The sequence below is a fragment of the Mustela erminea genome, chromosome 9, assembly GCF_009829155.1.
Source record: "Mustela erminea isolate mMusErm1 chromosome 9, mMusErm1.Pri, whole genome shotgun sequence".
Classification (NCBI taxonomy): domain Eukaryota; kingdom Metazoa; phylum Chordata; class Mammalia; order Carnivora; family Mustelidae; genus Mustela; species Mustela erminea.
Genome location: NC_045622.1, coordinates 14,413,801 through 14,429,062, shown reverse-complemented (window position 1 = coordinate 14,429,062; position 15,262 = coordinate 14,413,801). Strand labels below are relative to the sequence as shown.

At 42.6% G+C, this 15,262-nt stretch overlaps 1 protein-coding gene across 1 annotated transcript in view; it reads right to left on the bottom strand.

Moving 5' to 3' along the window:
* UBE4A (ubiquitination factor E4A) overlaps positions 1-15,262 on the bottom strand; it is a 41,672-nt gene extending 26,410 nt beyond the window's left edge. Inside the window, exons 1-8 of the mRNA XM_032360425.1 lie at positions 15,125-15,262; positions 8,353-8,514; positions 3,757-3,930; positions 3,081-3,193; positions 1,914-2,066; positions 1,232-1,391; positions 779-981; positions 383-574 (exon numbers count right to left, since the gene is read on the bottom strand). Of these exons, the coding sequence (XP_032216316.1) occupies positions 383-574; positions 779-981; positions 1,232-1,391; positions 1,914-2,066; positions 3,081-3,193; positions 3,757-3,930; positions 8,353-8,473 (1,116 nt within the window). The 5' untranslated portion in view covers positions 8,474-8,514; positions 15,125-15,262. The remainder of the gene's footprint in view (positions 1-382; positions 575-778; positions 982-1,231; positions 1,392-1,913; positions 2,067-3,080; positions 3,194-3,756; positions 3,931-8,352; positions 8,515-15,124) is intronic.

Here is a 15,262-nt window from a genome sequence, read left to right as displayed (position 1 = left end):
GAAGCCCAAATGGAGGACATTGGTGGAAGGAAGAAAAGGAAAAAAAATTGGTTTATATGCTGGAGTTCAGTTGGAAGATTTTAGGAGCCCAGGTCGTAAGAGACAGCTTGGTGTCAACAGCAGGGGCTGAGGGGAAGTGGCTGGGCCCCAGCACCGCGCAAAGAGCCGCAGCAGCTTATTCTTAAACTGTGTACCGGCTTCTCCTCTGCCCTGAGCCTGGGCTGAAAAGAGGACAATTTCTTTATGTGATTACAGTAGAAAGCCAAGCAGATTGATCTGCTTCCCCAAAGAGGCTCAAGCGGCCTTATCTGCATCTGCTTCCCGAGGAAACGCGACTTCACCTAGGATTAGGGGGCTGGGAGACAGTGGTAAACAGTTCCACCTGATGGATGTTGGCCTCTTGCACTTTGATCTCCTGGGGACTGGAACGAGATGGATTCAGGAAGTAGCCGTGATTTTCTACTACACCTGGAGTCTTTAATAAGCAGGAGATATTCAGGATTACTCCCAGCAAGGTCTTCTGGTACATCTGCCCATTGCTAGGGTCCTTGGGCTGAATGTACTCTACAAAAACCTAAAGGAGAAAACAAGTCCTACTTATTCGTCTGTATGAGGAGATAAAGGTAGTGGGGTGAGAGGATCTCAAAGAGTCAAGTCCATACACCAACCAATGTATCTTTTTTTAATTCAACAGGTAATATTACGGCACGTTCAGGACAGGGACCCATAAAGCGTTAAATCTCCAGTGCAAATGCGTATGTATCACTTTCAAACCTACCTTTGCCATATCCTTCTGCCTAGTGAAATAGAGAAGAATATCCAGATATGCATAAAACAGGATCTGACAGAGTTCTAGATCTTTTACTCGGCCCAATAAAATATCGAACACTGGAATCATGACTTCTGGAAATGTGCGCACTTCCTCATCCAATATCAAGGCTTCAATGACCTCTTCGAGAAATTCAGTTACATCTTCAAAATCTAACAGATGACAAATGAGAGGAAAAGAAGCTTGTGTCGATTTTTATATGCTTTTACACGCAGGCTCTCTACCCTTCTCACACTTCTGATAATTCTACTGGTATTCAACCCCAGAGGTCAAGATATGAGCTCTCTTCCTTAAGTTATCCTTTCTGGAACCATAATGGCTCTGAGGCTTTCTAATGCAATTAAAGGACTTTAATTTGGAAACCAAAATGTAGAAACTCAGTGATCTTGCTTATGTACTCACGGGCTCCTTGGATGGCTTCCAACATCAAATCTACCAGCTGCTCATGAATGTTCTGGTCAACATAGATCTCTGGGGTGAGGAGGACTGTTCGGGTATTGGACACAGTGAGGTTCCTGCACTGCACTGCAAAGGGAAGCAAGTTCTCTGGAACTTTGGTAATCTGGAAATAGAATGAAGAAGAGAGGGAAGAGTCTAGCTCTATGACCTGAACAAGGGTGACCACAGCAAATGGAATGAAAAGGCAATGTACCCCAGAACAGTACTGCTGTCCTGTGGATGCTTGAAAATTTGTATGAGTTCTTTCTTTGGTGTTAAGAATCTCCTAACTGCTAGAATTCTTATCCTGAAGTGACGAAGCTTAGTGCACTCTGTTATTTACAGCTCAGTGGAAATGAGTCTATCACACCTTTCCCCGCCCCCTCCCCTGAACTTTTTAAGAGCATGACTTTTTCAGGTTTGTAGGAGAATAAGAGGCCCTGGTTAACTGGGGAAGGGGTAGACCCCAAGCCACCGAAAATACAAACGAAAACTTTTGACAACTCCTAGTGCCTCTCATTTCTAGTTCCCGATATATTATGATGTATATAAACTGATATAAAAGACACTCATCCAATTCTCTGGCTTCCATGTTAAAGTCAAACCCAAGAGTACCACACAGTTCTCAATGGGAAATATTCCTTACCTCTTCCTTAGCTCTTTGGAAGCAGGAATAAAGGTAACAAAAAATGTGCCTCTCCCCCGCATCTCGATCAGCAGAGAGATTCAACGTCGTAGAAGAAGTCATGTTGATCAAGTGGTTGCCCGGGTCCTGAAGTAGCAAGCGAGCGAAGACAGCCTTCAAGAAAAGCAAACAAACGAAACGCTAAACCGCTGCAAAGTTAATCTTAGGACATCAAGATGTAGGTCATTTTGACACAGGTTACTGCCAGAGTCACAGGATGTAGAGTGAAGGGGGAATATAAGTTCCGCCCTTATACTTTAGAAAATATTAGGTATATAAACATAACTGTATGTGTTGATCCTTGAACTATATGGGTTTGACATGGCTATTTTTTCAATAAATACAGAACAGCACTGTAAATGCATTTTCTCTCGCTTCTGATTTTTTTTGTAACATTTTCTTTTCCCTAGCTGACTTTATTGTTTCTTATCCATAAAGCTTCCTGGCAACAGTATGCTATTAGTTAAAGTCTTTGGAGAGTCAGAAGTTATGTGTGGATTTTCAACGGCCCCTAACCCCCATGTTGCTCAAAAGTCACCTGTACAGTTCTCCCAAATAGAGTTCAAGTATCTAGTACAGCCTAGCATACATACAGTATGTATTAAAACAGTATTTGCTGAATGGTGTGGAGAATCAGCGATTGAACTTATACATGGAATTTACTCCTTTGCGTGACTGCTGGCCTTACTCAGTCTTATATAAAGATATAAAGATAATTTAAACACATAAAGTTAAACTACAAGCTGTCAAGTGTCTGTCCTACTAAAGTTTTATTCCTTTTATGTTCATTAGGCACTTACAAGGTAAAACACAGTTTTGATTTTGGGAAAGATGCCTTGCTCTCGAGAACTAAAGGGTCTGACAGGGGAGATAAAACAGGTACATAAAAAAAGGCCACTACATGTGACAGAGGTAACAACTGCCATCCGAGAGGCACAGATAGGTCACTCCAGGAATTCAAATATGTGGCCATGGTAAACGAGAAGATCCCCAAAGAGGAACACCACAGATAATGTCAAGAGATAGAGTTACATAAGCAATGTCGCAGCTGGAGAAACACAAGCAGGGCTCAACTGCATGGCTAGTCTGTGCTGAAGGCACTCTTGAAAGGAACATCAGAAATGGTACCTGCTCCACATTGTTCATATCAAGCCAGTCTTGATCTTCCAGGTCTACTGCCATTTCTTCCAAATACACACAACGGCTAGGGATGCCATTCCCACTTTTCAAGCTGGGGTCACCTGGGAAATGATTTTAATCTGGCAGGTTAAGGATAACGCTTCTGTCTTACACAGACAACCGATCCCGACAGCATTTCTCTTGAACTCCAAGTCTGACTCAGGTATTATCAGGGTAATCTTGACACACAAAGCAGTATCTAAAGACTTAAGGTTTTTCAAAGAGTCAAAGAGCATGTCAGGTTTTGTTATAAACCTAACATCATGAATCCCAGATATTAGCACCTACTTTGGGGTTTAACCACAGATAGGACATGGAGGGAAACATGACCTGATGCGTCGGGCTTCCGTCTAAATGTTCAGGTCACCTCTGAGAGGAAAAAGGATTTGGCTACCACTCGCGTTTCCCTTTTAAGGTGGTAAAGGCAAGGAGCTATATGGTCCAGTCTGTACCAAAATGGTAATCAAAGCTGCACCTGTGTCTAAATACTGTTTTTAGGTCACATCCAGAAGGAGTACAGTGGGTTTGTTTAACCATTAGATACAATAAGTTTCTAAGAGCAAGTTCCTCGCCCAAGCAGGAAGGGAAGAGTAATGAACAGACCAGCTCCAGGTCTGTAACTCACTGTTGTCCAGAGTTATGAGGAAGATCCTTTGGATCATGTGATTGATGTTGAGTTGTTCACATATTTCCTGCTGTGAACGGAAGGAGCGGCTAATCTCAGCCACAGAGTAATCAAATTCATCCAGGCTTTCTGACACACTATTATCCGAGTCATCTGGGCTAGCTGGGAGTTCATCTGCCAGAAAATGTAAGCCATTAACAGTTAAACTCCTCTCTTTAAGAGAACCAAGCATACTATCAAAAATGATAAATGTTATCAAGAGAAAGATAATTCTGGATGGGAAACAAGTTAATTATCTAATTAGGGAATATCTCAAGTCAGGCAACATCTTTTTTAAAAAACTGAGGTGTAACATTTAAAAAATGACGTATAACATTCTTATTAGTTTCAGGTATAAAACACAATGATTTGCTATTTGTATATATTGCAAAATGGTCAACACAATAATTCTAGGTAACATCTGTCAACATAGTTATAAATATTGTTTTCTCTTGTGAAGAGAACTTTTAAAATCTACCTAGTAACTTTCAAATATGCAATATACTATTATTAACTACAGTCACATGCTATTCATTATATCCCTATGGCTTATTTATTTTATAACTGAAGTCTCATCCTTTTGATCCCTGTATCTACCCCACCCCGGGCAACCACCAATCTGTTCTCTGTATCTATGAGCTTTCTTTCTCTCTTTTTTAGATATCACCTATAACTGAGAACATTTGTTTGTCTTTTTCTGTCTGACCGGTTTCATTGCACACAGGTCCATCCATGTTCTGCAAATGGCAATAATATCCCATTGTGTGTGTGGTGTGTGCGTGTGTGTGTATCATATTTTATTCATCCATTCACCCATCAACAGACACAGGCTGTTTCCATGTCTTGGCTATTATAAACAATGCTGCAACAAACACAGGGGTGCAAAGATCTTTTCAAGTTAGTGTTTTGTTTTCTTTGTGTAAATACCCAGAAGTAGAATGTTGGATTATATGGGAGTTCTATTTTTAATTTTTTGAAATATCTCTATAATGTTCTCCATAGCGGCTGCAGCATTTTATATTCTCACCAACAGTGCACTGGGGCGGGGGCAGGGGGTTCCCTTTCTCCACATCCTCACTGACACTTGTTATTTCTTGTCTTTTTGATAGTAGCCATTCTAATAGGTATGAGGTGATACCTCACTCTGGTTTTGATGTGCATTTCTTTGGAGTGATGCTGAGTACCTTTTCGTGTACCTGTTCGTCAGCTATAGGTCTTCTTTGGAAAAACGTCTATAGAGATCCTTTGCCCATTTTTAAACTGGATTATTTGTGTGTTTTTTCTTTTCTTCTCTTGAGTGTTGTATTGCGTAACATCTTAAGTACAAGATTTTGAAAACCCTGGCTGTAAATCCCACCACATTTTACAAATCAAAAATGTTATCCTCCTACTCCATTTTATTTTTTCACTCCATACTACCAAAAATAGCAACACTGCGTTCCCTATAGAATCTTAGTGAACAGAGAATTACCTGTAATAGATCAATATGCCTTTAATTATTTTAAATATATGGCTTTTTCCCCCCCGATTTTAAAGAACACATGTATTTGAATAATTCCAAACTGTATACGAAAACACAATATAAAAAGTCTCCTCTGAACCAATTCCCTATGGACAACTATGTAAGTTAGCAAAGTGTTTCAGACTTTTCACCCCCCTTATTCTGGTGCTAATGTTTATCGCTAGGATTTTCAGTTTAAAAAAAGTGGGGGGGAATCATACTATATACACTGCTTTTTAGCCTGCTTAATCAGCACCGGGGTGCCTGGGTGGCTCAGTGGGTTAAAGCCTCTGCCTTCAGCTCAGGTCTTGATCCCAGGGTCCTGAGATTGAGCCCCACATCGAGCTCTCTGCTCAGCAGGGTGCCTGCTTCCCTTCCTCTCTCTCTGCCTGCCTCTCTGCCTATTTGTGATCTCTGTCTATCAAATAAATAAATAAAATCTTTAAAAAAAAATAAAACTTAATCAGCACCAACATCCTTCCCTGCTAGGTCATTTATAGGCCCACCTCATTCTGTGTAATGGCTGCACTGTATTGCATTGTATGCACACACTCTGACTTGTATAGCTACTTCTCAACTGATGAACATTGGGGCTGTTTCCAATTTTTCATGATTTCGAACACTACTGCACCAAATAGAACTCTTTTTTGTACGCCTGTGTGAATATCTCTGTAAGGTAAATTTGCAGAAGCAGAACTGCCAAGTTAAAGAGTTTGCACATTTAAAAGTTAACATTATTACCAAATCATCCTCAGAAAGACTGCTCTTATTACAAAGCCCTCAGCAGTCTGAGAGTGCACCTGCTCAAATCCTCACAAATTTCATAAGTAAACATATCCCCGTATCACTAGGCGGGGCTCCAATTGTTAGTGAGACTGGATTTTTAAAGTCATTTGATTGTTGCATATAAACTGCTTATCTGAATCTTTCCTCCTCTAATTTGTTACTATTTCTTTTATTGATTGGATCTCTTTATTTCTGTAAAAAGCAACCTTGCCTTAGGAGATCGTAGGAGGAAAAGGGGAGTGAGGAATAGGAATTATAAGGAAATGGGAAAATATGATTTATGAGTAGGTGGCTGACGGAAATTTTGCTACATAGATGCTTAGTTCCTATTGCTCTCGGTGTTCAGAGGAGAACTTAACTATACAGGAGTAATGTGACAGAATGCCTGTCCTTCTGGCTGTCAGCAGACAGAGTTGCCTCTCGGAATGGAACTGAGGCTGAAGGAGTACAAGTGTGGTGCTGTTTACCAAAAGCCACATGCGTGTGCATCTGCTTCTCTCTACTGACAGTGATTTTCTGAAAGGCCAGGTAAAACACTCAGAGGTTAAGAGTTGCTTTAGTATGGTGAGTTTAGTCACTGTGAAGCTCAACACAGGAGGCCAAAGGTTTTGGCAGAGTTCTAACTGCTGGTGGAAAACAGGTTAGACCTGGTGGCATGCTAAACTCAGTATAAACAAACTAAAACGAGGAGAAGCCAAAATAGTAACAGGAACGCATGTACCTGATTTATCCCCCGGCTCGGTGCCTGCAACGCTCCCAACTCTAACCAGCCTGAAGTCTGCTCACAGCCAGAAGGACAAGCATCTGTCACTCTACTCCTATACGATTAAGTTCCCTGCTGAACCCTGAAAGCGACAGGTGCTAAGAACCTTTGTAGCAAAATTTCCCCCAACCACATACTCATAAATCACATTTCCCCATTTTCTTATATTCCTATTCCCCATGTCCCTTTTCCTCCTACAATCTCCTAATGCAAGAATCTGGAAGAGACAGACGGAGACCCAGAGTTGCCTCCTTCTATCACGGTAGAAAGTCAATGTTACATATACTCCCCCTTTGCTTCATCATCACTTGTCCATTACTCATCTGTCTTGCCCTTACCTCCTTTTTATTCAGTCCTGAAAAAGGAGCAAGGCTACGACTTAGCTATGTATACCAGTACTTATGAAATAAACAAAATAAAGGGAAAACACAAACATTTCTCTTTTCCAAAAAATACTATTATTCTCTTTAGAGGGAGAAAGGGAGCAATTTCTGGCTTGAAAGATCGTGACTACCCTCCAAAGACTAATAAATTTGAGAAACACCATATTAATTCCTCTAGGCTATATGTCTTCTCACAGGAGGAAGTTAGACCCAATCTTAATTTTGGTCCTAAATGAGGAAACCCAGCCCCAGTTGCCTAATGGATAAGGCACTGGCCTCCTAAATGAGGAAACCCATTTTTCTGACTAGTGAGATATTATTGATTTCTTTTTTCACATTAAGGCAAAGGATCAGATTTTCTTTCCTTTTTTTAAAATTTTATTTTTTATTTTTTATTAACATATATTGTAGTATTAGCCACAGGGGTACAGGTCTGTGAATCATCAGGCTTACACACTCACCATAGCACATACCCTCCCCAACGTCCATACCCCCCTCCCCCCAGCAACCCTCAGTTTGTTTTGAGAGATTAAGAGTCTCTTATGGTTTGTCTCCCTCCCGAAGGATTAGATTTTCTTAGAAAGCTGTTCTAACAGCATTATGCTATGAAAGGGGCCACTCTATGGAACAGAAGAGGTATTTTGCTTGGGATCAACTCTGAAGCACCAAGCTTCAGAACAAATTTCACTTACTTGTCTACCAAAAAGCCAAAAAGCTTTTGTAATTCTTCCTTTTATACATCTGCTCTCTACAGCTACATGTAACCTGCTTTCTACACCTATGGCTACAACCTCATCTTCCTATGATTGAAATGAGCTTTTGCTAGGTGATTTTTAAAATAAACAGCTCGACAGCACTGGGATCACGACTAGCATCTGTTACTATGGAACCACCTGTTATCTGGTCTCTCCTTATGCAGCTGGCAGGGGGGTGGGGTGGGGGGAACAGGACCCAAAAATGAAACAAAGAAGAAAAATGAACAAAAACCCCAATTTATGCCTAAATGAACAAAAAGCCTGACCTCTGCCCCCAGGTCGATTCCAATTGCAATTACCAACCCTAAGACTTCACTTGGGAAGACCCTAATCTAGGTCATCTCCGCTGCTACGGGCTCCCCTACTTACCAGACTGCTGCTTCAGCTGCTCTTTTTGGATTGCCGCAAACTGCTTGGCATCAGCCAGGGAGCCAAAAAGAGCAGCAAAGGGGTTACTTGAGATGTTGTTGTTATTCTCCTGGTCTGTCATTTCACTTTAAAGTATCCTCCATGCAGACCTAGGGGGAGGGGCTGCAAAGAGGACAGGTATTAGACACGGAGGGGCGGATACGACGACAGCTGGGATTATACCTACAGTTGGTTCCTTCCCCATTTTGTGAACACAACGCATGTAAAAAGGCTCTGGGTAAGACCTTCCAATTCCTGTTCCAACATTCAAGATATTTTTGGCAAAATGGTTACAAACCCACCAAATGGATAAGTTGGCTTGATTTGGGGGTGGCTAAAACCAAAAAGCTTTAAAAATGTTCAAGCTGGAGGGGCGCTTGGGTGGCTCACTGGGTTAAAGTCTCTGCCTTCAGCTCAGATCATGATCTCAGGGTCCTGGGAACGAGCCCTGCATTGGGCTCTCCACTCAGCGGGGAGCCTGCTTCCTCCTCTTTCTCTCTGCCTGCCTCTTGCCTACTTGTGATCTCTGTCTGTCAAATAAATAAATAAAATCTTAAAAAAAAAAAGTTCAAGTGGAATGCATTTATCTGTTGACACATTTCTATTTGCCATACCTTTAAAAAATAGGCTAACCAGAAAGAATTACTGCAGTCAATGAGGGAACTCATCTACTCACTGTAACAACAATGTGGCACTGACTGAAAAATAATAGGGTAACAGCTACACATTTTTTTTTTAAAGAATGAACAGTAATTAGCATTATTGGAGAAAGATTGTCTTTTTTTTTTTTTTTTAAAGATTTTATTTATTTGAGAGAGAGAGACAGTGAGAGAGAGCATGAGCGAGGAGAAGGTCAGAGGGAGAAGCAGACTCCCCACGGAGCTGGGAGCCCGATGCGGGACTCGATCCCGGGACTCCGGGATCATGACCTGAGCCGAAGGCAGTCGTCTAACCAACTGAGCCACCCAGGCGTCCCAGCTACACATTTCTTGTAAGTCTCTAGGACGGCCAACTAGCTCTCATGCACCATGAAAGTAAGATGGCGCTTGCTCAGGCTTCTAGGACTTAATACTGCAGCCAGGAATTCCTCAGCTACATATAAACTAACTGTAAGCCTACATCAAACATGGAACGGCAAATCAGGACAGGAACCTAATCAGCAATGTGTTGTGGGTTTTAAATATGTATTAAGCAATTTATCTCTACCCTGAGGGTTGTAACAATTGAGATTTCTTCCACTAAAAACCAAATGGTCTTTGCTTAATTCTAGATTTAATTTTTTTTTAAAGATTTATTTATTTGATAGAGATCACAAGCAGACAGAAAGGCAGGCAGACAAAGAGAGGAAGCTAAGCAGGCTCCCCGCGGAGCAGAGAGCCCGATGCGGGGCTCGATCCCAAGACCCTGGGATAATGACCTGAGCCGAAGGCAGAGGCTTAACCCACTGAGCCACCCAGGCGCCCCAAATTCCTTTTTAAAAAAATTTTTATTTTATTTTTTCAGTGTTCCAAGATTCATTGTTCGCACACCAAATTCCTAATGTGGAACAGCAAACAGGTATTTACCTCAAAGGTATTTAGCGGAGCTGACTGAGCCTGTGTTTGCACCTGCCTGATTACACTTCCTCATTCAAGCACCAAGGGGACTCAGAGGCCCGACAGGATGTGCGTGAGTGGAGTGCCCTGAAAGCTTTCTCCCCTTCCTGAACTTTTAGGGCCACAAGCACAGAAATACAACCCTGAAAAGGGTGGGGAAGAGACAAATGGTATGAATATTCGGCTCACAAGGATATTGAACCGCTAAAAGGACAGAGGCCTTAAAGAATGAGGGAAGGAGAAAAAAATTTTTTGGGTCTACCTTTAATCTCCTGAGGTAAGACTCCCTACAGAATCATATCAACAAAAGCTAATACAATTCGGAAAAGTTACCCTTATTTTTTGGAGGAAGAGAGACTCTAACACTTCTTGACAATTCTGAGACACCTCCACCAGTTGCTTCACACTCCTTGGTTGTGTTTTCTGCGTAAGAGGCAATGGCTAATTATCTGTACTGACTTAGGCACACAGTCTGGTCACCTCCCAGCATTGTTCTGGGCTTTACTGCTTAAGGAAATGAACTATTAGCTGTTGCTCTATATATTTTATTTTTTGCAATGCATAGTTTAGTTAAGCTTAATAACCCAAAAATAAAAATAGCACCTTTAGTGCTGGAATTCACAATGCTCCTTGAGAGGACTTCCCCCTCACTTAACCACTGCATAAGCTTAACTGTTACCCCTAATTCACGTAGAGATGCTAACGATTGTCTCATTGTTGGCTGATCACCACCCTACCTCTAACTTAAGGTACCCCAAGGTCCAGAGGCATGCAAGAAGTATAGGGAACTCTTGTCATTTTCTGTCTTTGAAACATCCTCTTTTTTTCAACATGACACCCTACATTTTTCCTTTGAGGATCCATCCCATCCTCTCCATGTGTTCAGAAGGGGATGGCCTCACTCACTAGCTCCGGGAATGAGCATATAAATCTGGCCTGGCCAAAAAGAACGCATCATACTCAGGCCAAAGTGACTGATTGAGGAGTGGGCACAAGACACTGACAAGGCCTATCAGGATCAATGAACACCCAGCTTCAGGCCTTTGGCTGAACCTACAGAAAAGGGAACTATTTTTTCCTGCTTGGTAAGAAAGGCTAAGCAGGGTTAAGAAATAAACTGGAGGGGCAGCTGGGTGGCTCAGTGGGTTAAAGCCTCTGCCTTCGGCTCAGGTCATGATCCCAGGGTCCTGGGATCGAGCCCCCCATCGGGCTCTCTGCTCAGCAGGGAGCCTGCTTCCCTTCCCCTCTCTGTCTGCCTCTCTGCCTACTTGTGATCTCTGTCTGTCAAATAAAGAAATAAAATCTTAAGAACAAACAAACAAACCTGGAATTGCCATCTTTCCACCATCTAGAAGAAGCCTAGCACCAAACTAAGTCAAGATAGAGGAAAACAGTGTTGAAAGATGGAGTCTTTCAGTTATTTAAAAAAAAAAAAAAAAAAAAAGCCAACAGATCTCCCTATACTGTGTAAGCCAGTTTGAATGTTTTTTTTTTTTTTTTAAAGACTTTATTTATTTGACAGACAGAGATCACAAGTAGGCAGAGAGGCGGGTGGAGAGAGAGGGAGAAGCAGGCTGGCCACTGAGCAGATAGCCCGATGCAGGGCTCGATCCCAGGACCCTGAGATTATGGCCTGAGCTGGAGGCAGAGGCTTTAATCACTGAACCACCCAGGCGCCCCTTGAATGGGCTTTTAAAAACAGCCTGAGGGGTACCTGACTGGCTCAGGCAGTAGAGCATGCAACTCCTGATGTTGAGTTTCTAAGCTGAAACCCCATGTTGGGAGTAGAGATTACTTAAAAATAAAATCTTAGGGACACCTGGGTGGCTCAGTAGGTTAGGTGACTGCCTTTGCCTCTGGTCATGATCCCAGGGTCCTGGAATTGAGTCCTACATTCAGCTCCTTGTTCAGCGGGGAGTCTGCTTACCCCTATGCCTGCTGCTCCCCACCCCCAACCCTGCTTGTGTGTCCTCTCCTTGAGAAACAAATAAATAAATAATCTTGGGGTGCCTGGGTGGTTCAGTCAGTTAAGCCTCTCCTTCAGCTTAGATCATGATCCCAGGGTCCTGGGTTCAGGCCCTGCATCTGCCTCCCTGCTCGGTGGGGAACCTGCTTCTCCATCTCCCTATGCCTCTCCCCACCTCTTTTTTGCTCTCTCTCTCTCTCTCTCCTCTCTCTTTCAAATAAACAAATTAAAACAAACAATACAAAGGAGATGCATTATCTGCACCTCTAAGAGGTAGAAAGGAAGCAAGGTGAAAGTCAGAAATACAGAACATATGAAAAGATAAACTCCTAAGACTATCAAGACAAATAAACAGGATTTATCCTTTCTCAATATTACAGTTACATTATAAAAAGAAGCTGAGGTGCCTGGTTGGCACAGTCGGTTAAGTGTCCAGTGCTTGGTTTCAGCTCAGGTCATGATCTCAAGAGTGTGGGACGGAGCTCCATGTCAGGTTCCACACTCAACTGTAGTCTGCTTAAGACTCTCTTTCCCTCTCCCTCTGCCCCTCCCTGCTGCATGCACATGTGCACTCTCTAAGACAAATAAATCTTAAAAAAAAAAAAAAGACGTTAGCTTCCCATTACATTTTATAATAGGATTTATAACTTCCTACGTTATATTCCTAAAGCAGACCTCTACCTTGCTAGACAGTAAGCAATTTGAGTATAATTTCATATCTGATTAGTTTTTTTTCTGTGTCTGGAATTATATATCACAATCACAAAGTCCCAAATAAATCTTTATTAAATGATTCAATCTTACATATCATTACTCCTGACCTCCTTTGAAGGCACCCATGATCCTATTTCAAGGTAAGGGCTTTACTGTGTGTCTTGCGTTGCAGTAGCAGGTCAAGCTTCTGGGTCAGACACTTGAGGCTCTTTGGTATCTCAGGATGTGTAGAATAGAGAATGGAAATAAATCTCTTGTCATCTCTGCTATATGTCTTTTTGAAGAACAAAAAATTTCTGCCTACCTTACTAAGTTCATCCTTCTCGTATGAACTTCAAAGCTGTGAAAAAACTACTTACATAGTCCAATACTGTGTAACCACTTACAGAAAAGTTTCACAGAAAAAGGGAAGAATGCTGGGAACCTTTGTGGAGATGTCAGTAAAGATACGTTCGATGGTCTCACAAATTTAACAGTACCTAGATATCACCCACTCCAACAGGTCTGATGAAATGGAAGCCTGATTTAAAAAAAAAATGTATTTATTTATTTGACAGAGAGGGACACAACAAGAGAGGGAACACAAGCAGGGGGAGTGGGAGAGGGAGAAGCAGGCTTCCTGCTGAGCAAGGAGCCCGAGATGGGGCTTGATCCCAAGACCCTGGGACCATGGGCTGAGCTGAAGGCATATACTTAATGACTGAGCCACCCAGGTGCCCCAATATTTTGTCTATTTTAATATTCAATGTCACCAATTACTTATAATCTCTTATTTTCCACTGCCATACAGAGATACAGCACCATTCTGTTGTCAGTCTTTGGGATGGTGCCACCATCAAACCTTAGGAGCTCTTGGATTTGATTACCTTTTTTTTTTTTTAAAAGATTTTATTTATTTATTTATTTATTTGAGAGAGAGAGAGAGAGAGAGAGAGATTACGAGAGAGATTACACAAGAACATGAGCCAGGGGTTGGGGGGTGGGGAGGGCATTGGCGGGTCCCCGAACAGGGAGCCCGAACTGGGGCTCCATTTCAGGAGCCAGAGATCATGACCTGAGGCAGTCTGACACTTAACCATCTGAGCCACCCAGGCGCCCCAGAGTTGCTTCCTTTTTAATATGTCCTACTTAGGGGCGCCTGGGTGGCTCAGTGGGTTAAAGCCTCTGCTTCCGATTCGGGTCATGATCCCAGGATCCTGGGATCGAGCCCCTCGTCGGGCTCTCTGCTCAGCAGGGAGCCTGCTTCCTCCTCTCTCTCTCTGCCTGCCTCTCCATCTACTTGTGATCTCTATCTGTCAAGTAAATAAATAAAACCTTAAAAAAAAATGTCCTACTTAAAAGCACATTTCACTCTGATATACTTACTGCAAGGTTTTATATCTACAGTAAGTATTCACTTCCAGTCCTACAAAATCCTCTTACCTTCCCTACTGCCATTCACTCTTTTGTTTATGAACAGTACTGCTAATCCCTAAGGGCCATTGTCAGCTCTTAAAGAGGAGAGCACACAAATGTTTTAACATTAGACTTGGTGTTACTTTTAGGGAAATACGTAGACTACTTTGTAAAACTGGACTGACAAAATCATGCTATAGTGAATCATGCTTTTTAAGGTCTCTGTCCTGGTGAGGCATTAAACCAAGAAGGAATGAAAATGTTTTCAATGTTATACTTTCCACCTCAAAATTCTTTCACGTCTGGCTAGAATGGTAACAAATCCTAACAACAGATCAACAAGCTAGAAGGATCTCAAGACAAAACGCCAAAAGCATTCTTTCCCGGGTCCCCTTTTATCTCAGGAGGGTTCCCATAGGAGACCAAAATAATGAGACCAAACGAGTCCTTGCTCTGGGAGCGAAAAACTGATTCCAAAGAGAAGACCCATCAAATATAAGCTCCTGAGCTGCGGATACTCAATCTTATCAGTGTCCTCCACCACCTACTGATGAGGGAGCACGAAGCACAGTGCCAGGGGAGTTTTGAGTAGTGAAATGATCACCTGCCTTAAGAAATGTCAATATCTTGCCATATGTATTCAACTGGTTTCACTGCTGCGAATTGTGCTTAATTCCCCCTTCTCTGACATCTGGCTGTTTGTTGTTTATGCTTTGCATTTCATCTCTCCAAGTTCCATAAGGGATTCCTGGCAAGGAGGGAGACCCACCCACTCGGCGTCGTTCTAGAGAAAGGAAGTCAAAGATAACGCAAGGCCAGCACTGTGGCCTGTTCCTGGAGGGGAACGGCAAAAGGGGGAGAGGTGCCAGCAGCTGGGACACCATAAAGGGGTCTCAAATAAGAAAGGGTCGAAGTTCACGAGGGAGAGGGTCAAGGGTCAGGAAGGCACAGGAGAAGCAATTTTGGAGGCAAGAGTGCAGAGACTTGGAGTGGCATTCAGCTAGGAGAAGAAAATCTCATCGCAAACTCAGCGATCCCCTCCCGTCAAGCTATTTCCTCTTACCAGAGCCTGAAGGGCCACCAGCGACGACACGACAAGTCTCACGGGCCGAAGGGTTCCCACTTCCGACTCAGCACGGCAACCGGAACTCACATCATGATCAGGCGCCGGGCCTTGTGCAATCTCATCAGGGCGCCGGAA